The sequence below is a fragment of the Equus quagga genome, chromosome 12 (assembly GCF_021613505.1).
Source record: "Equus quagga isolate Etosha38 chromosome 12, UCLA_HA_Equagga_1.0, whole genome shotgun sequence".
In the NCBI taxonomy this organism is placed as follows: domain Eukaryota; kingdom Metazoa; phylum Chordata; class Mammalia; order Perissodactyla; family Equidae; genus Equus; species Equus quagga.
In genome coordinates, this window is record NC_060278.1 from 12877271 (window position 1) to 12904257 (window position 26987).

Below are 26987 nucleotides of genomic sequence, written 5' to 3' on the forward strand. Positions count from 1 at the left end.
GCAAAGTTCCCTTTGCTGTGTAAGGTAAAATATGCCCACCAGATTCCAAGGAATACAACATGGTCATGTTTAGGGGGCCATTTTTTTCCCTACCGCAGTCCTTTGGGTGTTTGGGCAGTTTTAGAACAGGGACTGTTTCTTTTTCACCTTCATGTCTCCATCATTGAATACAGTATCCTGGCACCTAGTAAATGTTTAAGTGGATAAATGAATGAAGATATGATTTAATGTAATGCTGTGAATATTGAAGGTCATAAGAGTACCTACACTGTATAGAACATTGTTTCAAGGAGCACATAATTTGATTCAAAAAGTTTCAACAATTACAAATGCAAAATAATACTCAAATCAACTACATAACTATTTAAAAGCAGACTTTTATTAAGAGGGAAAAGTTTAGGATAAGGGATTGCATAGTAAGGTTGGCTGATGTGTGTGTGAGGAGGAAGGGTGGGCAAAAGATTATTATACTTATATTAAACCTAAGACTGAAACGTAAACTGATGTTATAGCAATTGTTGAAATGGTTTTAATTAAATTGAATAAGTCAATGAATAAATGAAACTCTAAATGTAATTTTTATGTAATTGTTATTTTTAAGTAAAATCATTACATAAAAACTTTCTAAGCCTTTTAAGACTAGTCAAAAGGAGGGGGGGGAAATCACATTTACAAGAAAAGAGAAAAATATCAAACTAACCCAAAACTTACCTGTAGAATCAGCGTGAATACAATAATTTCATTGCTTTCATAGACATACCTTTTTTTCCTTGCAAAATAATTGGCATATAACATTATATTAGTTTCAGGTGCACAGCAAAATGATTCAGTATATGTTGCTAAATGATCACCACAATAAGTCTAGTTAACATCCTTCACCACATATAGTTACAGATTTTTTTTCTTGTGATGAGAACTTTTAAGATTTACTCTCTCAGCAACTTTCAAATATACAATACAGTATTATTAACTTTAGTCACCATGCTGTACATTACATCCCCAGGATTTATTTTATAACACACCACTTATTTTTATGTAGTTTTTTTAACAAATCACTTAATTGTTACAGTGTTGGCAAATATGGATTCTCTAATAATAATGGATTGTCTGCACACTACAACTTTGAAAATAAGCGTGAAACGTAAAGTATTTATCACAATACAAAAACTGCTTTTGAAGTTTGCGACTGTTTTCCAAAATTATTCAGAGATTTTTGTTCTTCCTAAGAGTTTGATTGCAATTCTCAGATTTAATGATATTCTCTTATTTTGTTATTATTTAATATAAAAGATTATGTAAAACAAATTTGAAAATATGTAAATGTCTGAAAACTCTCTGTGCACCAATAAAAATGTGAAATAGTCTTCTAAAAAGTTTGAAAATTCATCACTAGCTTATCATTTCTTGAAACTCAAAATGGAAAAACTAAATACCAGAAAACATATTAAAAACAATACTCATGCTAGGCTCTGAGTAACAAGACCTCTGTCACTCATTTTGGTATCAATGGTATATTTGGAAAAGGTGATGGTATCAACTTTAAGAATGTTAAAGAACAGCCACATTACTATTAATAATGTCAGAAACTGTCATGTATTTTTTAATATAGTCTCTAATGGTTACATGCAAAGGATCTTTTAATTAATTTTGTTAACTTCATTACAATGTTCTGCATTGTATACTTTAGAATTAATACATAAAGGCCCCAAATCCCCCAGTGTGCATTTCATTTGCCCCATCCTTCTTAATTTTAAGAACCATCATTGGAATACTGAGTTCATAATAACATTTCCATCTGCTTAATTGAGTAAATGCATCTCATGCAGATTAGCAGTAGCTGTTTTATGCTGCCTGGGTCTCATGACCTAATTGCTAATCTGCCCTCAAGTCTGTCTGCTTTACTGCTGAGACTCTGCAGTGTCCTCTGAGGGCTACACCAGAGCTACACTGAGTAGGATGTGGTGGTCTTATTAAAGTGGCATTTCAGAGGGGGAAATTGGGAAAGGGTAATTTCTTAAAAATAAATATCATTCTTCTGGGAAGTCTTCATGCAAAAAAAATATGTATTTGGAAAATTTTGGCATTTTTTATTATAAATTTTTAATCAATTTTGTGTTTTAGATTTAAGTAAGTTGAATATTTATAAATAGACTTTTTCAGTGTTAATGATATTTTTATATATTCTCTAATTATATGAGTGTTATTCTAAGTCAATAGATGTGAATTCTAAGGACTATGATGAAATAGCCCATATCATGAATGGAAAAAAATGCATTTGAGTTCTTTTATAAAGAAGTTGGTCGTCAAGGTTAAAATTTGAATAGACAAAAGACGGAGGAGAAAGGATAGAAGTAAAACTTGGTATCTCCTTTATCTTTTTCTCTTTACCTTATATGATTTAAGAACAAACACAAATCAAATAATCAAAACCCTACTGTCAAGCACTTCTTTTTTAATCTGTATAAATAATAGTTCCAAACATTGGTTATGCTTTTCCTCTTGTTTTGTGGTCCCCATTGCGTGCCCCAGTGATGGGCCTCAGTAGAGGTGCGCAGGGAGCAGCGAGAAGGTTGGGGACAGAATACGCCTCTTCAGGGCGGAGGGTTGGGAACACATTCACCTTCCCTAAGGTTTGCTAAAAAACTCAGGTTCATGAAGAAAGAAGATGCTAGTGCTGATTTGTAAGTTGATTCAGGGGTTGGTGGGGAAGAGGACAAAAGAAATAGGGCAGAGGCAGCCCCAATTTAGGTTAGAACAGTTTTCCTGTGGTAATGTATGGTGCTCTTGGATGGGAGAATACTGTCTGAGATAACTCATGCTAAGGCCTATAACCAGTCAGTACCCCCAGTACATTTGGAAACATGATCAAATAGAAACTCTACCTTAGCTTGTGAACCATATTATATAATAAAAGCTGACAGGAGCCCTAGTCCCAAGAGTTTAGTGTAGGCAAAGAATTTCTGAAAAATAGTGTTATTTCCTAAGTACTTTGCTCTAATAACAATAGAATGTGAATATTTTAAATCATACAGCTTAAATAGTAATTTACAGTTCCCTCAGTATTTTAAGTTGTAATGCTGTGTATGCTTAAATATAATACAATCTTAGTTTTCCCATTGAAATGAAGCAAAAAGGGGCCTGGCCCGTGGCCAAGTGGTTAAGTTTGCGCACTCCGCGGCAGCAGCCCAGGGTTTCGCTGGTTCAGATCCTAGGTGCGGACATGGCACCACTCGTCAGGCCACGTTGAGGTGGTGTCCCACATGCCACAGCTAGAAGGACCTGCAACTAACATATGCAATTATGTACCAGGGGGAATTTGGGGAGATAAAGCAGAAAAGAAAAAAAAAAAAAGATTGGCCACAATTGTTAGCTCAGGTGCCAATCTTTAAAAAAAAAAAAAAATGAAGCAAAAAGTTTTTATCCAATTGAATTTATAAACATTTATAGCTATAGATTAACTCATCAAATTTCAACTGAAATTTTACTAATTAATTTGGAAATTAGTACCTATTTAATATTATACTTTACGTAAAATAATATATCAGTTTATAAGCTCCATGCATGCAGATATTTTTGTTATCTTTATTACTATAACCCCAGATCCTAGAACAATGCTAGGTACTTGCTAGGTACTCAGTAAATATTTGTCAAATGAATTAGTGAGTTTAAAAATACTAGGGGCTGGTGTGGTGGCACTGCAGTTAAGTGTGCACGTTCCGCTTCAGTGGCCCTGGGGTTTGCCAGTTGGGATCCCGGGTGTGGACATGGCATCTCTTGTCAAGCCATGCTGTGGCAGGCATCCCACATATAAAGTAGAGGAAGATGGTCACAGATGTTAGCTCAAGGCCAGTCTTCCTCAGCAAAAAGAGGAAGATAGGCAGCAGATGTTAGCTCAGGGCTAATCTTCCTCAAAAAAAAAAAACTATATTGCTCTTTTCTACTTAATACTTCTTAAAGCAATTTATTAAAACTCTTCAAGAACATTTTTGACAAGAGGCTCTTTCTCATCAATAAAACTGCTTTTTGAGTGATCAACACAGTTTATTTAACAGAGTATTATATCATCTTTGTTTCCATATATAATAGGATATGGTCCTTTTGAATCCATGTATGATGCTGTCACTGGAAATTTTATCCTAAGCCACAAGTGGCTATTTATCTAATATTAGGATTTATTTTTCATGATTGATACAATAAAACCACTATATTGCTTTTTTCCACCAATATTTTTTATTGTGGCAAAATACACATAAGATTTACCATCTTAACCATTTTCAAGTGTGGAGTTTAGTGGTATTAAATATAGTCATAATGTTGTGTGAGCACCACCCCCATCCATCTCCCACAGCTCCTTTCATCTTGCAAAACTGAACTCTGTACCGTTAAACAGTGACTCCCCATTCTCACCTCCTCCCATACTATGAACGTAGGTGTACAAATATCTCTTTGAGTCCCTGGTTTCAGTTGTTTGGGCATATCCCTGGAAGTGGAATTGCTGGATCATATGGTAATTCTTTTTTAATTTTTGGGGGAACCACCATACTGTTTTCCATATTGCTGTACCATTCTAAACTCCCACCAACAGTGCACAGGGTTCCAGTTTCTCCACATCCTTGTCAACACTTATTTTCTTTCTTTTTTTTAATTGTAGCCATCCTAATGAGTGTTTCTTTGGAGAAATGTCTATTTGAGTCCTGTACCCAATTTTGAATCAAAGTGCTTGGTTTTTTGTCGTTGAGTTTTATGAGTTCTCTATATATTTTGGATATTTTCCCTTATCAGATGAATGATTTGCAAATATTTTCTCCACTTCTCTGCATTGCCTTTTTACTCTGTTGATATTGTCTTTTGATGCACAAAAGCTTTTAATTCTCAGAAGTCTAGTTTGTTTGCTTTTCTTTTGTTGCCTTTGGTGCCATATCAAAGAAATTATTGCCAAATCCAAAGTCTTGAAGCTTTTGCCCTATATTTTCTTCAAAGACTTTTGTAGTTTTAAGTCTTACAGTTAGGTCTTTTGGTCATTTTGAAGTATTGGGTAAGGGTCCATCTTCATTATTTTGCGTGTGGTATCTAGTTTTCCCAGCACCATTTGTTAAATTTTGCCTTTTTATTTAACTTTTTACTTTGAAATGATTATAGATTCATAGAAAGTGCTGAGATAGTGTAGAGCATTCCCATGTACCCTCTTCTCAGTTTCCTCCATTGGTTCTATCTTCTGTAATATAGTATAATATCAAAACCAGGAAACTGACATTGATATGAAGTGTGTGTGTAGTCTTCTGCCATTTTATCACGTGTATATTCATGTAACCTCCACCCGAATCAACCACTACCTCTTTATGGTCATTCCCATCTCCTTCTCCCATCCTTCCAATATCCCTAATATCTGGCAATTACTCATCTATTTTGCATCCCTCTAACTTTGTCGTTTTGACTATATGATTTAGAGAATGTGATTTTGAGAATCATACAGTATGTGACCTTTTAAGATTAGCTTTTTTCGCTCATCATAATGCCCTTGAGATCCATCCAAGTTGTTCCATGTATCAATAGTTCATTCCTTTTTATTAATGAATAGTATTCCATGGTATGGGTATACCACAGTTTGTTTAACCATTCACCTATTGTAGGACATTTTGGTTGTTGACAATTTTTAACTGTTACAAATAAGGCTGCTATGAACATTCATATGTAAGTTTTTGTGTGAACCTAGTTTTCATTTATCTGGGATAAATGCCCAGGAGTACAATTGTTGGGTCATGTGATAAGTTTATGTTTAGAGCTTTAATAAACTGCCACATTATCTTCCAGAGTGCCTGTACCGTTTTATATTCATACAGCAACGTATTAGAGATTTAGTCTCTCTGCATCCTCACCAGAATTTGACATTCTCACTGTTTTTTATTTTAGCTGTTCCGATAGATGTGTAAAAATATCTCTTCATGGTCTTAATTTGCATTTCCCTACTGGACAATGTTGTCGAAGCATCTTTTCATGTACTTATTTGCCATCAGTATATCCTCCTCAGTAAAATCTTTCTTCATGCCTTTGGCCTATTTTCTAATTGGATTTTTTTTTTTACTGTTGAATTTTAAGAGTTCTTTATACATATGTTCTAGATATGATTCCTTTTTCAGATATGTGGTTTACAAATATTGTCGCCCAATTTGTAGTTTATGTTTTCCTCCTCTTAATAGTCTTTCACAGAGCAAAAGTTTTTAATTGTGGTGAAGTCCAGTTTATTGTTGTTGTTTTTTATGGATTGTGCTTTTGATGTTATATCAACTCTTCACCAGATCCTAGGTTCTAAAGATTTCTCCCATGTTTTCTTATAAAAATTTTATAATTTTATGTTTTACATTTAAATGTATGATGCATTTTGAGTTAATTTTTTTATAAGATGTGAGGTTTAGGTTAAAGTTCTTTTTTTGCTTATGGATATCCAATTTTTCCAGCACTGTTTTTTTAAAAACTATTCTTCCTTTATTGAATTTTTTTTACACTTTTGTCAAAAATCACTTGGCCTTACTCGTGTAGGGACTATTTCTAAGGTCTCTACTCTGTTCCATTGGTCTACAGTTCTTCCCATACCAATGTGGAAGTCTTGATTATCGCAGTGATACAAGAAGTGTTAAAATCGAGTAGAATGATTCTTCCTACTTTCTTTTTCAAAATGTTTTACCTATTCTAGTTCCCTTGTCTTTCCATATAAATTTTAGAATAATCTAGTGTATATCTACAAAAAATCTTGCTGGAATTTTGTTAGGAATTGTATTAAATTTGTATATCAATTTGGGGAGAATTGATGTATTTACTATGTCAAGTATATCTCTTCATTTATTTATATCTTCATTGATTTCCTTCCTTAGTGTTTTGTAGTTTTTAGCATGCAAATCATGTATGTGTCTTGTTAGATTTACATGTAAATGTTTCTTTTTTTAAATGTTGAGTGATTGTAAATGATATTGGTTTTTAATTTCGGTTTCCGAATGTTCACTGCAAGTAGAGAAATTCAGTTGATTTTTGTATGTAGATCTTCTACCCTGCAACCTTGTTGAATTTACTATTAGTTCCAGGAATTTTTATGTAGATCGCTTGAATTTTCTGTGTAGACAATCATGTCAGATGACAATAGGGATAGATTTGTTTTTTCCTTTCCAATTTATACATATTTTATTTCCTTTTCATGCCTTAATTTGCTAGCAGAACTTCTAGAACTATGTTGAACAAGAGTGGGGAGAGAGGGCTTCCTTCCTTTGTTCCAGACCTTAGGGTGAAAGCATTTAGTGTTTTACCATTAAGTATGATGTTAGCTGTAGGTTTTTTGTAGGTGCTCCATATGAAGTTGGGGAAGTTTTCCTTTATTCATAGTTCTCTGAGTTTTTTATCATGATGGGGTGTTGAATTTTGTTAAATTTTTTTGCATCAATTAATATGATCATGTGCTCTTTCTTCTTTGGTCTATTAATATGCTGAATTACACTGATTAGATTTTGAATATTGAACCAGACTTGCATCCCTGCAGTAAATACCACGTGGTCATGGTGTATAATTCTTTTTACATATTGCTGAATTCAATTTGCTAATATTTTGTTAAGGGTTTTTGCATCCATTTTCATGAGAGATTCATGAGAGTCTATAGCTTTCTGTTTTTGTACTGTCTTTATATGATTTCAGTATCAAGGTAATACTAACATATAATGGATTGGGAAGTGTTCTCTCTTCTACTTTCTGAAAAGAACTGTGTAGAATTGATGTTAATTCTTTAAAAATTTGGTAGAATTCTCTGGTGAAACCATCTAAGCCTGCATATTTCTTTTTGGGAATCTTTAAATTACAAACTAAATTTCCTTTATAGTTACAGGGCTATTCAAATATCTGCTTAGTGTGTCTAACTCATGGGTGAGTTAGAGTACGGTCGTCCCTGCGTATCTGCAGGCAATTGGTTCCAGCACCCCCCTTGGATACCAAAATCTGCTGATACTCCAGTCCCTTAGTTGTCCCCTATATCCCAAAATGCAGAACCTGTGGATACAGAGGGCCAACTGTAGTTTATATTTTTCAAGTAATTGGTCAGTTTCATCTAAGTTTTCAAGTTTATGTGTGTAGAGTTTTTCATAATGATTTCTTACTATCCTTTTGATGTCTGCATGTCCTGTTAGTAATTTCTCCTGTTTCAGTGCTATCATTGGTAACTTTTTGTTTTCTCACTTTTTTCTTTGTCAGTTTCACCAGATGTTTGTCAGTTTTATTGATGTGTTCAAAAAACTAGTTCCTTGTTTCATTGATTTTCTCTATTGCTTTAGTTTTCAGTTTCATTGATTTCTGTTCTTATTTTTATTATTTCTTCCTTCTGCTTGCTTTGGGCTTCTTTTGATCTTTTTTTTTTTAGCTTCTTGTTGTGGAAGCTTAGATTATTGACTTGAGGGTTTTCATCTTTTCTGATGTAAGCTCTTAGTGCTATAAATTTTACTCAGCACTATTTTGGCATGCCCCACATATTTTGATATATTTTATTTTCATTTGATTCAGTTCATTTTTTTCTTCAGATTTCTTCTTTGATACATGGATTATTCAGAAGTTACGTTGTTTACTTTGCAAGTATTTGAGGATTTTCCTTTTATCTTTCTGTTATTGATTTCTAGTTTGATTCCATTTTCATCAGAAAGCCCATTCTGTATAATTTCAATTCATTTAAATTTGTTGAAGTGTGTTTTATGATCCACGATATGGTCCATGTTAGTATATGTTCCGTGGGCATCTGAAAAGAATGTGTGTTCTGTTGTTGAATGGAACATTCTATAAATATAAATTAAATCCAGTGGGTTGATGGTGTTGTTGAATTCTTCTATATCCTTGCTGATTTTTTTGTTTAGTTATCCTATCAGTTGTTGAGAGAGGGATGTTGAAGTCTTTGACCGTAATTGTGAATTTGTTTATTTCTCCTTTTAGGTCCATTGTTTTTTGTGTCCTGTAGTTTGCAGCTCTGTTGTTTGCATACATACACATTTAGGATTGTTGTGTCTTATTGGTGGCTTGACCTTTCTTATCATTATATAATCTCTCTCTCTTTCCCTGGTAATTTTCTTTGCTCTGAAGTCTACTTTACCTGATATTAATATAGCTACTCCTGCTTTCTTTTGATTAATGTTTGTACGGTATATCTTTCTCAATTTATTTGCTTTCAAACACCATATTGTTATATTTGAAATGAGTTTCTTATAGGTAGCATATATGTAGGTCATGACTTTTCATCCACTGTACCAATCTCTTTTAATTGATGTATTTAGACCATTTTATTTAATGTAATTATTGATATGTTAGGGTTTAAGTCTGCCATTTTATTTTTTGTTTTCTATTCTTTCTGTTTTTTATTTGTCTGTTTTCTTCTTCTTGCTTTCCTGTTGATTACTTGAATATTTTTTTAGAATTCCATTTGGGTTTATCTATTGTAGTTTGTTTAGTATATCACTTTGTATAGCTTTTTTCATCAGGCTTTAGGTATTATGTTACATATACATAACCTATCACAATCTACTGGTGTTAACAACATACCATTTCAAGTGATGTATAGAAACATTACCTCCCTTCACATCCCTTTACCTCTCCCAGTTATAGTTGTCTTCAAGATTTTCTCTACATACATTGAATGTTATAATTTTGATTCAGCTGTCAAACGTAACTTAGAAAACTCAAGAGGAGCTGGAAAATCTATTGTATTTACTCATATTTTTACTCTTTCTCTTGTTCTTTCTTTCTTCCCATTGTTTTAAGATTTTTTCCTTTTATGATTTCCTCTCTGTTTAGAGAACATCCTGTAGCCATTATTACCAGATAGGTCTGCTGGTAACAAATTATCTTAGTATTTCTTCATCTGCAGATGTCTTGGTTTCCCTTTTGTTCCTGAAGGATACTTTTACTGGATATAGAAGTTTGAGTTGACAGTTCTTTTCTTTCAGCACTTGAAAAATGTTGTGCCACTTCCTTTTGGTCTACCTGTTTTTTGATGCAAAATATACTGTAATTTGAATTGTTTTTCCACTACAGGTAAGGTCTCATGTTTCTCTTGCTACTTTTAAGATATTTTTCTTCTTTATTTTTCAAAAGTTTGACTCTGACAATCTTGGCATGGAAATCTTGGGATTTATCTTGTTTGGGATTCACTCAGCTTCTTGAATGTATAGGTTTATGTCTTTTGCCAACTTTGGCAAGCTTTCAGGCATTATTTCTTTGAATACTCTTTCAGCCCTACCCTCTTTTTCTCTTTTAGGAATTTTGTGACATATATGGTAGATCTTTTGTTATAGTTCCCAAAGTCCCCAAGGCTCTGATCATCTTTTTTTTCAATCTGTTTTCTCTGTTTTTCCAGATTGGGCAAATTCTATGATTCTGTTTTTAACTACACAGATTCTTTTCTCTGTCTGCTCCCTTTTTCTGTTGAGCCCTCATCCATTAGGTTTTTAATTTTAGTTATTATACTTTTCAGTTCTGATATTTTCATTTGGTTCTTCTGTATATCTTCTGTTTCTTTGCTCTTTACTTTATTTCTTCATTTGCTTTAAGAATGTTTATTATTGCATGTCAAACCATTTTTATATGGCTGCTTTAAAATCCTAGTCAGATGATTTGGATATCTCTTTCATCTTGTTGTTGGCATCTGTTGATTATCTTTTTCATTCAAATTGAGATGTTCTTGGTATGGTGAGTGATTTTTTATTAAAACTTGGACATTAGGGTATTATGTTATAAGACTCTGGATCTTATTTAAATCTTCTGTTTTACGTGATGTTCTCTGACAAAGCTTTAGCAGCGGAAGGGGAGTGTCACTGTCTAGTTATGGTCAGGTAGAGGTAGAAGTCCAGGTTCCCTTCATGACCTGTATTACAGCTGAGGGGGAAGGTGGCTGGGAATCCTCTCTGGGTTGGGTGGGTGTGGGTGTTCCTGCTTGCCAGTAGGCCTCCACTAATAAGACCCTGGCTGTGATAAGCAAGAATGCCTATTTATACGCCCCACCTGGCCTCTACTGTTACTGTAGAGAGATGCCTCATTAGTGCTGGGCACTTGTGAAAGCCCTGACTGTCCTCTAGGCTTCCTTCAAAACCACCCTGGCAGGGACAGAGAGGGACACCTCATTATCTCTGGGTGGATGTGGAAATCCAGGCTCCCACTTGCTCTCTCCTGACCTCACAGGGGAAGGAGGATCCTCATTACCTCTTAGTAGGGATGAAAGTCTGGCTTCCTATGCAGCCTTCTCCCATATCACCCTGGTGGGAAGATTGGAGTGCCTCATTACAGCCTTACAATGGCAGAAGGCTAGGATTCCCATTAGCTTTCACTGACATGGGAGAGGAGTGTGGTCACAGTTTTTTCTGTCTTGATTGCCTAAAGTAGATCAGTTGTTATCTAAAAATTTTGTCTTTCTGTTCTGTCGCTTTTCTGGTCCCTTGGCTGGAGAAAGAAGTTGTTTGTTTTGTTGTTGTTGTTATTGTGTGTCTGTGCCTGTTAGTGTTTCTGAGTTAGCGGCTTCTCTAGCACCTAGTTTGGGATATATGAGGCCACAAGAAAACCCAGAGAACTTACCACCTTGGTTGTTCATTGGATCCTGCCATACCTAGCTGGTCTGTCTTCTCTCCGAGATCCAGATTCTTCTTGTGTTTGTTTCATATATAACATTTAGGATTTTCAGTTTTTCTTAGTGGGAGAACTATGGAAAAGTACTTCTACTCCATTTTTCCAGAAGTGGAAGCTTTGTATTACTTTTTTTAAGTGATTTTTAAAATGCTTATTTAAAAAGACATCAAACACCTAAATGTGATGAAACATCCCAGAAATAAATACAAACAACCAGATTTATTTGCTTCTTGTTTATAACTGAGTTTCTATAAACAGCAAAAATTAGTACTGATGAGATGGTTTCTGGCTAATGTGTGTTTTCCCTTAGCAGTGCTTTATTATTCAAAACAAATTGAGAGGAGCTGAGTAATGTGACAGACTTGATAAGGAGTCAGTTATATGACTTCTTCCTGTTTTCTGAAAAGTAGTTTTGAAAAACAAAAACCTGGCCTCCTATTTGGGCTTATGGTCACGCTGTATTAGATTTCTGATAACTTTATATTATACTCACATCATTTAAGTTACTAATTTCCACTATGGTATCAGGGTTTTTTCCCCAAGTCACCATCTCAAAAGGCTGAAAGTGTAAAGATCTTGAACAATATAAGGTGAAATATCGTAATATATATTACTAATATATATTATGTATGGTAATATATAAGGTAAATATAGAGACCATTTATTTTCTAGTTAGGGTAATGTCCTTTTTAACTAGAACTGTTCCCACAGCACTATACTCTTAATGTACATTATTTATTATTATTTTTTTACATTTCACGAATCCCTTTAATGTCTTGCTTATTAGAACACAGCTCAATTCTCATATGTATTTCTGTGCTCAATCTGTTGCAATAGGCTGTTTTGATTGAAGCATATGAAGAAAATTCAGCCTCACATAGACTTGCAGTTAGAAAAAGGTGCAATACTTTATTAGCCTTTACAGGTAACTGTGGATTATTTTTTGCCAGTACGTCAGAACTTGAAAAGTAATAGTTTTTTGAAGATGAGTTGCAAAGCAAAATCTGAAGCCATATCAATGAGTTTTTCTTACACTAATTACATTAAAATTTATTGGCCTATTTTGCACTTTGAATGGATCTTTTACCCATGTGTAATTTTGTTAAATTATACATTGGTCACTTGGAAAATTTTAGTACACTGAATTAAGCAGCTCTCCTTAATGTTGATATGCTATCAAAAATTACATTTGTTAATATCACTACCAATATCATCATAAGAAAGAAGTTTTAAAGCCCACTGTGGCAGATAAAGTTTTGCAAAATTCTGATTTTCACCTGAAAGTTCAAGTATTGTCATTGGCAACAAAGAATATCAATTGATTTCTTGAAGTTTGTACATTATTTTTGACCATTTTTTTCTGTTGGGCTGCTTATCCTCTTGTCAATTTATAAACTCTCTTTATGTATTCTACATATCAGTCTTCTGTTTGTACTCTGAATTGTAGACGTTCTGTCCAAATCTGTTATTTCTCTCTTCATTTGTTTATTCTATCTTTTATCTTTTTTTAATAGCATCTGGGTTTTCAGTCTCAGATAAGATTTCCTCATCCTTTAAATTGTACAGGTAGTTTTTTAGATTTCGTTTTACATGATTTTTATTCTTTTGCTTTTTAGGGTCAAATATCTTATCTGACCAAGATTTATTGTAAATGGTGTAAGATTTTGTCCAGTTTTCTTTCAAATGGATAGCGAGTTGTGCCAGCATCATGTATTAACTCCTTTTCCCACTGAATTGAAACATTTATGGATTCTCTATTCTCTTCTGGGAATTTGCCTATTCATATGCCAATATCATAATTTTATTACACTGGCATTATAGTATTTGCAAACACCCACACACAGACAGGATGATAAAGATGTGGTTATAAGGCTGGGATGGTGGGTTGACAATAGTAATTAAGAATGGAGTTGCTTCTCAATGTTAACTCTCTAATCAAAATAGGATTTAATGAAGAGGCCACTTGATAGTCATCTATTGATAACAACCTCTGATGCTGCCAGATTACGTTTTGCCTTTGTCAAATATTGAAAAGATGAATATATACCATTTATTAAGAGCCAATTTTGTGCCAAGTAGTATGTTAGGGGATATATAATTTTCCTCATGTCAACTTTATAAGGTTAGATTTAGCTCTCTTTTACAGATGAGAAAATGGACGTTTGTTCTCAGGGCTGAGTTACTTGCCCAATATTATTTAACTATTAGATTGTAAAGGTAAGATTGAAACGCTAATGACCAGGCTGTTTCCATTGTGCCAGAATGAAATGTTTCATAAAAAATACTTTGAAAACTAAAGATGTATACAAACTGATATGGTGGTTTTATCATAATCATCATCTGATCATGAGTTTTATTTAAAAACAATGCAGTGAGGGGGCTGGCTCTGTGGCCGAGTGGTTAGATTCACACTCTCTGCTTCGGCAGCCCAGGGTTTTCCCAGTTCAGATCCCAGGTGTGGACCTAGCACCGCTCATCAAGCCATGCTGAGGTGGTGTCCCACATAGTACAACCAGAAGGACCTACAACTAGAATATACAACTATGTACTGGGGGCTTTATGGAGAAGAAGAAGAAAAAGGAAGATTGGCAACAGATGTTCGCTCAGGTGCCAATCTTAAAAAAAAATGCAGTGGATAATGCACATAAAACTTAGCAGCTAACTATTTATAGCAAAGCAATTCTATTTTGATGAAAGAACAATATTTATGTGTTCTTTCAAGATATGGTCTATGAATAAAATTTTAGAAATTCTCTTTATTCTTTTATTAATTGGTTCTTTTAAACATTTTTTAGAGCAGAAGAAAGTTAAAGTAAAAAAACCAAAACCTGAATTTCCTGTATATACGCCTTTAGAAAGTGCCTATATTCAGTCTTATGATCATGGAACTTCTATAGAAGAAATTGAGGAACAAATGGATGATTGGCTGGAAAACAGGAACAGATCACAGAAAAAACAGGTAAATAAACTTTAAAAAATGTGTCTGATTGAGTAAAATACATACAGAAAAGTGCATAAAGTATACCGCTCAGTGAACTGTCATAAAGTGAACCAAGTTAACCATTGCCAAGATCAAGAAATAGAACGTTGCCAACGTCCAGAAGCCTCATTCATACTTGCTCTTGGTTACTCCCTTTCTTTTCTTCCACAAGGATAAAGATTATCCTGACTTCTAACACCGTAGATTAGTTTTACCTGCTATTTGAGGTTTATAAATGGAATCGTCCTGTCTTAGTGCCTTCGGGCTGCTATAACAAAAATGTAATATGGTGGGTGGCTTAAACAAACATTTATTTCTCACACTTCTGATTATTGGCAAGTCCAAGATCAAGATGCCAGCAGATGTGATGTCTGATGAGGGCCTTCCTCCTAGTTCATAGACAGCAGCCTTCTTGCTGTGTCCTCACATGGCGGAAGACGTGAGAGAGCTCTCTGGGGTCTCTTTTAAAAGCTGACTAATCCCATTTTTGAGGGCTCCACCCTTGTGATCTAATCATCTCCCAAAGGCCCCCACCTCCTAATACCATCACATTGGGGGTTAGGATTTCAACATATGGGTTTGGGTGGGGGGTTGGGGCACGTAAACGTTCAGTCTGTAGCACATCCCATATGTACTCTTTTGCATCTGCTTTCCTCTATTCAATATTATATTTGTGAGATTTGTCCATTATTGTGTGTAACAGTTTGTTCATTTCCATTGCTATATAACAGTCCATTTAGAAATACGGCATAATTTATTTTTGTTGGAGATGTGTGTTGTTTCCAGTTTTCAGCTATAATGAGTAATTTTCCTGTGAACATTATTGTACTTTTAGTACACATATGTGTAAATTTATTTTTCTAGAGTTAAGTTGCAGGGTCAACTTCAGTAAGTATTTCTAAACAGTTCTTTTTTTTTTTTAATGTTTGCATCAATTTATACTGTAGTAGCAGGATTTGAAAATTCCAGTTACTCTATATCTTTGCCAACACTCGGTCAAGTCTTCTGTATTTTGACCATTCTGGTAGGTGTGTAGGGATATCTACGTATGGTTTAATTTTCGTATTCTTTGATTAATAAGATTGAACACCTTTTCCTATGTTTATTGGACACTGATATCCTCCTACGTGAAGTGCCTTTTCAAGCTTTTTTTTATTGTGTTGCCTGTGTTTTTTCATACTGATTTGTAAAGAATTCTTTATATATTTCAGAAATGAGTCTTTGGCACATATTTTCTCCCACTCTGGCTTGCCTTTCCACTCTCTTAATGGTGTCCAGAGTTACTAATTTTAATCATCCATCTTTTCCTTTCCCTTATTTGGTGTTTTTTGTGTTGTGTTCAAGAAATATTTTCCCACCTCAAAGTCCTAAAGATATTTCCAAATCCTTCTGGAAGCTTTAATATTCTACTTTTTACATTTAGATCAGTAATCCCCTAGAATTGATTTTTGTGTTTGGTGTGAAGTAATGATCAAGTTTAATTTTTTTTTCAAAAGTTTTCCAGACCAATTGGCCCAAGACCAATTAGTGAAAAGACTGCTTCCTACAGTTCTAAAAATGCCACCTTTATCATGAAACAAGTGTCCATAACTGTGTGGGTCTGTTTTCAGACTTTCTGCTTGGTTTCCTTAATCTACTTGTCCATCCTTGTGCTGATGCCACATGATCTTAATTACCGTAGCTTCTTAATAGGTATCTGGTACAGTAATTTTCCAGCTTTGTTTTCCTTCTCTAAGATTGCACTTTACATTTTCATATCAATTTTAAAAGTATCTTGTCATTTTCCACAAATTATTCAACTGAGATATTCAAATAGGATTACATTGAATATGCAGATCAATTTTGGAAGAATTGCCATCCAGACAGCATTGACTGTACAACCCATGAATAAATCCATTCTTTCAAAAATTTGTTTTAAATAATGCGTTGCAGCTTTTTTGTGTGTATTGCACATTTTTTCTTGCACTGGGTATTTTCTGGGTACTTAGTGTTTTTAGATAATATTGTATGTGATATTGTTTCTTAAATTTCACTTCCTAATTACATTTGATATATAGAAATACAGTTGTTTTTTGTATAATGACCTTGTATCCAGCAACCTTGCTAAATTTTTTAAATTCTAATAATTTCTCTGAATATTATATACTTTTTTTCTTTTGTGCTGATAAAGAACTCCATACACGTATACTAGAAGTGATGGTAATAAGTATCCTTGTTTCATTTCCAATCTCAGTAAAAGCTTTAATCATTGGAATTTTTTATTTCATCATTAACATTATTTATTAAATTTATATCATTTCACTATTAAGTATGACATATGCTATAGGCTTTTTATAGCATTTTTATTGAGATGTACTTCACATAACATAAAATTCATCATTTAAGAGTGCACACTTCGGAGGCTTTAGTGTATTGACCATGTTGTGCAACCATCACTGCTTTCTAATTTGAGAAGTTTCCTCACACCAAAAAAATAAACAACCTTCACTTGTTAGCAGTTACTCCGATTCTCTACTCTTCCCCTCCCTGACAACCGCTAACCTACTTTTTGTCTCTATGGATTTCCTATTCTAGACATTCCATGTAATTTGAATCATGGAATACGTGGCCTTTTGTGTTTGGCTTAGCATAATATTTTCAAGGTTTATCCATGTTGTTGTATTTAACAGTACTTCATTTCTCTTATGGCTGAATAATATTTCATTATACGGATCTATTTCATACTCTTTATTCATTCATCAACTAATGGACATTTGGTTTGATTCTTCTTTTGGGCTGCCATAAATAAAGATGCTATGAATATTCACATACAAGTCTTTCTGCAGACATATGTTTTGTAGTTTCTCTGTGGATTATAATTAATATCTTAATTTATAATAATCTAGTTAGGATTAATGCCAGTTTAGTTTCACTAGTGTACAAAAACTTTCCCCCTTGTAATCTATTATTGTCACAGATTAAAGCTTTATATATTTGTGCCTGTCAAGCTAGATTTGTTATTATTGCTTTATACAGCTGTCTTTGAATGAGATAAAAAAAGAAAAGGAATTACAAAAAAAAATACATTTGTATTGTCTTTTATATTTACCTGTGTACTTACCTTTCCTGGTGTTTATTCCTTCATATGCCATTGAGTTACTGTCTAATGTCCCTTCATTTCATTCTGAAGGACTTCCTTTAGCAGTTATAGGCCCAGACTGCTAGCAACAAATGCTCTCACTTTTTGTTTATCTGGGAATGTCTTGATTTCTCCTTCATTTTTGAAGCATAGTTTTGCCTAATAAATAATTTTGGGTTGACTTTTTTCTTTCAGCACTTTGAATACATCATCCCACTACCTTCTGACCTCCATTGTTTCTGATTAGAAATCAGATGTTAATCTTATTGAGGATCCCTTGTAAATGATGAGTTGCTTCCCCTTTCCTTTTTTCAAGATTCTCTCTTTCTCTTTAGCTTTGGACAGTTTGATTATGATGTATGTAGTTATGGAGCTCTTTGAGCTTATCCTTTTAGAGTTCATTGAGCTTCAAATTTTAGAAATATTTGACCTTCCTTCTTCAAATACTCTCTCTTTCTCTTTCCCCCATCACTCATCCTTCCTCTCTTTTCCTCCTTCTCATCACTTGCATTATGCATATGCTGATATGCTCGATGTATCCCACAGGCCTCTGAGGTTTTGTTTATTGTTCTTCATTCTCTTTTCTTTCTGTTCCTCAGACCAGATAATCTCAACGAATCTGCCTTTAAGTTTGCTGATTCTTTCTTTTACCTGTTTAAATCTGCTCTTTAGCCCCTCTAGTGAAATTTTCATTTATTACACTTTTCAACCTCAGAATTTCTATTTTATTCCTTTTATGAATTTTTATCTGTTTATAGATGTTCTCAATTACGTAACACGTTGTTCTCATACTTTCCTTTAGTTCTTTAAACATGATTTCCTTCAGTTTGTTGACATATTTAAAATAGCTGATTTAAAACTTTTGTCTGGAAAGTCCATTGTCTGGTCTTCCTCAGGCAGTTTCTATTTATTTATTTTTCCTTTGTATGGACCATGCTATATTGTTTCTTTGAAGGCCTTGTAATTGTTGTTGTTGAAGACTGGCTATTGTGAATATTATAAATTAGCATCTCTGGAAATCAGATTCTCTTCTCTTTCCAGGATTTGTTGTTATGTTGGACTTATTGTACTTTTTTGTTTGTTAGTGACTTTTATGAACTAATTCTATAAACTTTCTGGGGGTTTTTGTCATATATGGCCACTGAAGTCCCTGTTTGATTAGCTTAGCGATCATCTAATAATTGGACAGAGATTTCCTTAAATGCTTGGAGCCGAAAATTCTTCCAGTCTTTGCCATGGACTCTGTGTATGTGTTGGGACTCACCTTCCATACTCAGAAAGACAGTTTGCAGCTCTGCCTTAGCCTTCTCTTTCTGCTTGCAAAGGGCCTCAAGCTCAGCAGCAGGTGAGAACTTAGGTCCCTCTCAGGTCTTTTTTGAGCATGCTCACAGCCCTGGGCACGTATGTGACCTACATCCAGAAATGCGAGAGCATCTCATTTGTCAGCCTTTCTTCCCAAGCTTTTTGATTAATCTATTGTTTGCCCAACTGTTTTCTGTCACTTTAGGCAGCAGTGGCTAAGATACAGTAGTCCCCCCTTATCCACGGTTTCACTTTCCAAAGTTTGTTACCTGTGGTCAACCACAGCCTGAAGATATTCAATGGAAAAGTCCAGGAATAAACAATTCAAGTTTTAAATTGTGTGCCGTTCTGAGTAGTGTAATAAAATCTTGCCCTGTCCCACTTCGTCCTGCCCAGGACATAAATCATCCCTTTGTCAGCATAGTCACACTATGTATGCTACCTGCCCGTTAGTCACTTAGTAGCTGCCTCAGTTATCACATCAACTGTTGCAGTGTCACAGTGCTTGTGTTCAAGTAACCCTTATTTACTTAATAATGGCCCCAAGCACGAGTAGTGATGCTAGCAATTAGAATATGCCAAAGAGAAATTATTGTTGTTAATCTCTTACTATGCATAATTTATAATAAACTGTATCATAAGTATGTATGTATAGGAAAAAACATAGAATATGTAAGGTTCAGTACTAGCCGTGGTTTCAGGCCTCACGGGGGGTTTTGGAATGTATCCTCCTCAGATAAGGGGGGATTACTGTGTGAGTCTGTAAAAGTTTCAACATATGGCCCTGGGGAAGCAGCTTTTACTTTAGCATTAGGCCAGTTTTGAGTTAGGGAAAATAGAGACAAGCCTTTTGAACTGGGATTCCAGGGAGCCACCAGACAGGTCAGAACACATAATTATAATTCTTTGCAAATTAGTTCATTCTGCTTCCTCCTGTATCAAGAATACAGCTGTTGTCACAGATAGTGCTGAGCTGTGGAACAGGAAATAGGACTGGGGTAAGTTAAAGTACCACAGAGTTCACTGCTGTTATCAAGAATCAGCTGTTTTTCTTGAATCCACATTATCCATGGTGCTGTAAGCCTTTGGTTAATTTCTCGAGTTCAGAAAAAGTTGATTCTGATAGTTTGTTGCTTTTACAGAGAGGTGGAATTTGGAATTCTTTACTCTGGCGTTTTCATTGACATCACTCTAGGTGTTTTAAAAATCAAATTAAGTTCTCTTCCTAGTTTTGGTAAGAATTCTTATTTATTAGAAATGAATGTTGTCAAATGTTATCAAATACTTTTTTCTGCATCAATTAAGATGATTGCATGCTTTTTTACCTTTATTTTGTTAATGAGATGAATTACCGTGGTTGTTTTTCTCACATTAAACCCCTGTGCTTTCCTGGAATAAGTAACATTTTATTTGATTTGATTTGCTAATATTTTGTTTAGGATTTTTGCTTTTATGTTTGTGAGAGGGATTGGCCTGTGATTTTCTTTTCTTATAATACCTTTGTCAGGTTGGGTGTCAGTCATATGCTGGCCTTATAAAATACTGATTGTTTCTTCTTTTTTTTAATTTTTAATTTTGAAATAATTTTGGATTCATAAGAAGCTGCGAAGACAGTACAGAGATTTCCTATGTACCTTTCACTGAGTTTTCCCTAATGGTTACCTCTTATGTTAGTTACAATACAATTTCAAAACCGAGAAATTGACGTTAGTACAATGTCTGTGTATAGTTGTATGCCATCTTATCATGTGTAGATTTGTGTAACAACCACACTGCAATCAAGATAGAGAAATATTTAAAATATAGCACACAAATATACCACTCATGCTTCTTTGTATTCACACCCGTCCCCTCCCCTTCTCCTTAACCTCTGACAACTGCTGATTTATTTTCCCTCTAGTTTTGTCATTTTGAGAATGGTATATAAGTAGAATCATTGACTATGTGATCTCTTAAGATTGACTTCTTTTGTATGCCTTTTATTTTTCTTTCTTTTTAATGAGGTATAATTGACATATAACATTATATTAGTTTCAGGTGTACAACATGATGTGATATTTGTATATATTAAGAAATGATAACCACAATAAATGTAGTTAACGTTTGTCACCATACTGCTACAATTTTTTGTGTGATAAGAACTTTTAAGATTTACTGTCCTAGCACCTTTCAAATATGCAATACAGTATTATTAACTGTAGTCAGCATGCTGTACATCACATGCCCATGACTTATTTACTTTATAACAGGAAGTTCATGCCATTTGACCCCCTTCACTCATTTCACCCACTCACCACCCCCGCCCCACCTCTGGTAGACATCAATCTGTTCCTTTTATCTGTGAGTTTACTTGTTTTTGTTCTTGTTTTTTTTTAATTCCTGTAAAAAAAAAAAGGGAGATTGTAAGTGAAACCATACAGTATTTGTCTTTCTCCGTCTGACTTATTTCACTTAGCATAATGCCCTTAAGGTCCATCCATGGTATCACAAATGGCAAGATTTCCTTCTTTTTTTATGGATTAATAATATTCCCTTGTGTGTGTCTGTATGTATCACATTTTCTTTATCCATTCATCCATCAATGGACATTTAGGTTTTTTCCATAACTTGGCTATTTTAAAAAATCCTGTGGTGATTGTGAGAGTGCATATATCTTTTCAAGTCAGTGTTTTAATTTTCTTCGAAAAAATACCCAGAAGTGGAATTGCTGGATCATATGGTAGTTCTGTTACCGCCTACAAACATAGGTTCTTTACCTGCCACACAACAGGGGCCAAATAAAAACTGGAACGCCAGGCTTATGGCAAGGAAAGGGTTTTTATTTCGGGTGACATCAGCCAGGAGATGACAGTGAGCCCTCAAATTTGTCCTGTTTTGTCTCCCTGAAAGAGGGGAGGCGGAGGTTTTAAAGGTTTGTGAGGAATGTGGCTGCTTGTAGTGGGTGGGGGGAGTCAGTGGCCTTGCTGGTCAGAGCTTTCCCACCAGCCTGCGTTAGGCCTCGGGAGGCTGTTTGCAGGGAGGAGGAGGAGATGATAAGGAACCCAGGTGGGTGACCTCAGCCTTTTGTCTCCATGGTGGATAGTGGATTCTGGAGCCAGGGAGCCAGGGAGTAGGCGGGAAAGAGTGCTTTGGTTTTAACCCCATATGTGCTGGGTTTAATGTAGGGGAACTGATATCAGTTCCTGATATTGACATCAGTTCTATTTTTAATTTTGGAGGGAACCTCCACACTGTTTTCCATAGTGGCTGCACCAGTTTACATTCTCACCAGCAGTGTGCAAGGTTTCCCTTTTCTCCACAGCCTCGCCAGCACTTGTTATTTCTCATCTTCTGGATAATAGCCATTCTAACAAGCTTGAGGTGATATCTCATTGTGGTTTTGATTTGTTTTTTCCTGATGACTAGTGATATAGAGCAACTTTTCATGTACCTGTTGACCATCTGTATATCTTCTTTGGAAAAATATCTGTTTAGGTCTTTTGCCCATTTTTTAATTGGGTTATTTGGGGTTTTTTTTGCTTTGAGCTATATGAGTACCTTGTATATTTTTAGATATTAATCCCTTACCAGATGTATCATTTGCAAATATTTTCTCCCATTCAATATGTTGCCTTTACATTTTGTTGATGGTTTCCTTTGCTGTGCAGAAGTTTTTTAGTTTGATGTAGTCCCACTTGTTTATTTTTGCTTTTGTTGCCTTTGTTTTTAGTGTCAAATCCAAAAAATTGTCACCAAGACTGATGTTAAGGAGGTTACTGCTTATGTTTACCTCTAGGAGTTTTATGGTTTCAGGTCTTACGTTCAAGTCTTTAATCCATTTTGAGTTGACTTTGTGTATGGTGTAAGATAGGGATGCAGTTTCATTCTTTTCATGTTATTGTCTAGTTTTCCCAACACCATTTATTCAAGAGGTTGTCCTTTTCCCATTGTGTATTCTTGGCTTCTTTATCATGAATTAATTTACCATATATGTGTGGGTTTATTTTTGGGCTCTCTATTCTGCTCCATTGATCTGTGTGTCTCTTTTTGTGCCAGTACCATACTGTTTTGATGATTATAGCTTTGTAATATAGTTTGAAACCAGGGAGCATGATGCCTCCAGCTTTGTTGTTCTTTCTAAAGATTGCTTTGGCTTTTTAGGGTCTTTTGTGGTTCCATAAAACTTTTAGGATTGTTTGTTATATTTCTGTGAAAAATGCTGTTGGAATTTTAACAGGGATTGAATTGAATCTGTAGATTGCTTTGGGTAGTATGGACGTTTTAAGAATATTAATTCTTGTCATGAGCATGGAAAATCTTTCCATTTATTCGTGTCTTCTTCAGTTTCTTTTATCAGTGTCTTATAATTTTCGGTGTACAAGTATTTCACCTCCTTGGTTAAATTTATTCCTAGGTATTTTATTCTTTTTGATGCATTGTAATTGGGATTGTTTTCTCAATTTCTCTTTTGGATAGCTTGTTATTGGTGTATAGGAATGCAATAATTTTTGTATGTTGATTTTGTACACTGCAGCTTTACTAATTCATTGATTTTTAGGGTTTTTTTGCTTTTCTCTTTTTTAAAGATTGGCACCTGAGCTAACATCTGTTGCCAATCTTGTTTGGTTTCTTTTTCCCTCTTCTCCCCAGTACATAGTTGTATATTCTAGTTGTGAGTGCCTCTGTTCTGCTATGTGGGACACTGCCTCAGCATGGCCTGACGAGTGGTGCCATTTCTGCGCCTGGGATCCAAACTCATGAAACCCCGGGCCACCGAAGCAGAGCTCACAAACTTAACCACTCGGCCACAGGCTGGCCCCTCATTGATTTCTAAGTTTTTTGGTGGATTCTTTAGAGTTTTCTATATGTAATATTATGTCATCTGCAAAAGGTCACAGTTTTACTTCTTCCTTCCCAATTTGGATGTATTTCTTTCTTTTTCTTGCTTAATTGCTCTGGCCAGGACTGCCAATACTATGTTGAATAAAAGTGGTGAGAATGGGTGTCCTTGTCTTGCTCCTGATCTTAGAGAAAAGTTTTCGGCTTTTCACTGTTGAGTATGTTAGCTATGGGCTTGTCATATATGGTCTTTATTATGTTGAGGCATATTCTTTCTATGCCCACTTTGTTGAGAGTTTTTATCATAAATGTATGTTGAATTTTGTCAAATGCTTTTTCTGCATCTACTGAGATAATCAGAAAATTTTTATCCTTCATTTTGTTAATGTGGTGTATCACATTGATTGATTTGCAGTTGTTGAATTGTCCCTGCATCCTTTGAGTAAATTCTACTTGATCATGGTATATGATCCTTTTCATGTATGGTTGAACTCAATTTGCTAATATTTTTTTGAGGATTTTTGCATCTGTCTTCATCAGGGATATTAGCCTGTAATTAATATTTTCTTGTGGCATCCTCATCTGGTTTTGGTATCAGGGTAATGCTGGCCTTGTAAAATGAGTTCAGAATTGTTCTCTCCTCTCCTATTTTTTTAAGAGTTTGAGAAGGATTGTGTTAATTCTTGTTAAATGGTTGGTAGAATTCACCAGTGAAGCTGTCTGATCCTGGAATTTTGTTTGTTGAGGGATTTTTATTACTGATTCAATCTCTTTACTAGTAACTGGTCTGTTTGGCTTTTATATTTCTTTACAAATCAGTCTTGGTTGGTTGTATGTTTCTAGGAATTTATGCATTTCTTCTAGATTGTCCAATTTGTTGGCATATAACTGTTCATGGTAGTCTCTTATGATCCTTTGCATTTCTGTGGTATTAGTTGTAATGTCTCCTCTTTCATTTCTGATTTTGTTTATTGAGTCCTCTCTTTTTCTTAGTGAGTCTAGCTAAAGGATTGTCAGTTTTGTTTATCTTTTCAAAGAACCAGCTCTTAGTTTCACTGAGCTTTTCTATTGTCTTTTAGTCTCTTCATTTATTTCCAATCTGGTCTGTGTTATTTCCTTCCTCCTACTAACTTTGGGCTTCGTTTGTTCTTCTTTTTCTAGTTCCTAAAGGTGTGACATTAGGTTGTTATTCAAGATTTTTCTTGTTTCTTGATTCAGGCATTTATTGATGTGAACTTCCCTCTTAGAACTGCTTTTGCTGCATCCCATAAGTTTGGTATATTGTATTTCCATGTTCATTTGTCTCAAGATATTTTTTTATTTCTCTTTTGACTTCTTTGACCCATTGGTTGGTTGTTCAGTAGCATGTTGTTTAATCTCCATATATTGTGAATTTTCCAGTTTCCTTCTTGTAGTTGATTTATAATTTCATACCATTTCAGTAGGAAAAGGTGCTTAATGTGATTTCAGTCTTCTTAAATTTATTAAGACTTGTTTTGTGGCCTAACGTATGATCTATCCTGGAGAATGTTCCATGTGCACTTGAGGAGAATATATATTCTCTTGCTTTTGGATGAGATGTTCTGTGTTTCTCTGCTAACTTCCTCTGGTCTAACATACTAAGGCTGATGTTTCCTTATTGATTTTCTGTCTGGATGATCTAGCCATTGATGAAAATGAGGTATTAAAGTCACCCACTATTATTGTATGCTGTCTATTTCTCCCTTTAGGTCTGTTAATATTTGCTTTATATAGATCTATCTTTATATATATTTGCTTTATGCACATAAGATCCATCCAAGTGTTTGAGAGTATCAGTAGTTTTTTTCCTTTTTATTGCTGAATAATATTCCATGGTATGCATAAACTATAGTTTGTTGAATTATTCACTATTTAAGGACATTTTGATTGTTTCCAATTTTTGCCTGTTACAAATAAAGCTGCTAGAAACACAGTGTTTTGTGTGAGCATCAATTTTTATTTCTCTTAGGTATAGACATGGAAGTGGAGTTGCTGGGTCATATGGTAGCTCTATGTTTAACATTTTGAGGAACTACCAAACTATTTTCCAGAGTACATTGTATGTTCCCTCCAGCAATATATGAGAGATCCAGTTTCTTTGCATCCTCACCAGAGTTTGGCATTGTCACCTTTTTTTTAGTTTATACCTATAGTACACACCTATTCTAATAGGTGTGTAGTGATATCTCATCATGTTTTTAATTTCCTTTTCCCTAGTGATAGTTATGTTGAACATCTGTTCGTGTACTTACTTGTCATCTGGTCTGTCCTCTTCAGTGAATTCTTTCCTCATATCTGTTGCCTCTTTTCTAATTGGATTATTTGCTTTTTTGCTATTTAAGTTTGAGAGTTCTTTACATATTTGTAATATACATCCTTTATCAGATAGTTGGTTTGGAAATATTTTCTTTCAGTCTATAACTTGTCTTTTCATCTTCTTAACAGGATCTTTGGCAGAGCAAAAGCTTTTAATTTTTATAAAGTCCAGTTTATTATTATTTTTCTATGTATTGTTCTTTGGGGTCATGCCTGAAAACTTTTTATCATGCCATAGATCTCAAAGAGTTTCTCCTATGTTTTCTTTTATAAGTTTTATAGTGTTGTAATTTACATTAAATGTATAATCCACTTTAAGTTAATTTTTATATTAAGTGTGAGGTTTATGCCAAGGTCTTTTATTTATTTATGTATTTACTTTTTACCTATGTGTAATCTAATTGCTTCAGCACCATTTGTTTACAAGACTATCCTTTGTTTGTTCTTTATCTGTATTTCCTGGAAGAGTTGCATAAGATTGGAGTTATTTCCTCCATAAATATTTAGTGGAAATCACTGGTAAAGCCATCTGTGTTTTCTTGGAGGGATGATTTTTAATTGGGATCTAATTTCTTTAATACTTATATGATCATTCAGGTGTTACATTTCTTCCTATGTCAGTTTAAGTAAGTTGTGTTTTTCTCAGGAGTTTGTTGATTTGTTTAAATTAGTAAATTTATCACTATAAAGTTGTTCATAGTATCTTTCTGTTTTGATTTGATGTTTATAACAGTGCTGTCCAGTTGAACTTTCTGTTATTATGAAAATGTTATGTATCTGTGCTGTCCAGTATGGGATGTG

The 26987-nt window shown here is 34.5% G+C and overlaps 1 protein-coding gene across 1 annotated transcript in view; it reads left to right on the forward strand.

The window, feature by feature from the left end:
- DNAJC1 (DnaJ heat shock protein family (Hsp40) member C1) overlaps nt 1-26987 on the forward strand; it is a 189275-nt gene that overhangs the window by 88293 nt on the left and 73995 nt on the right. The window contains exon 8 of the mRNA XM_046679949.1: nt 14427-14590. Coding sequence (XP_046535905.1) covers nt 14427-14590 — 164 coding nt within the window. The remainder of the gene's footprint in view (nt 1-14426; nt 14591-26987) is intronic.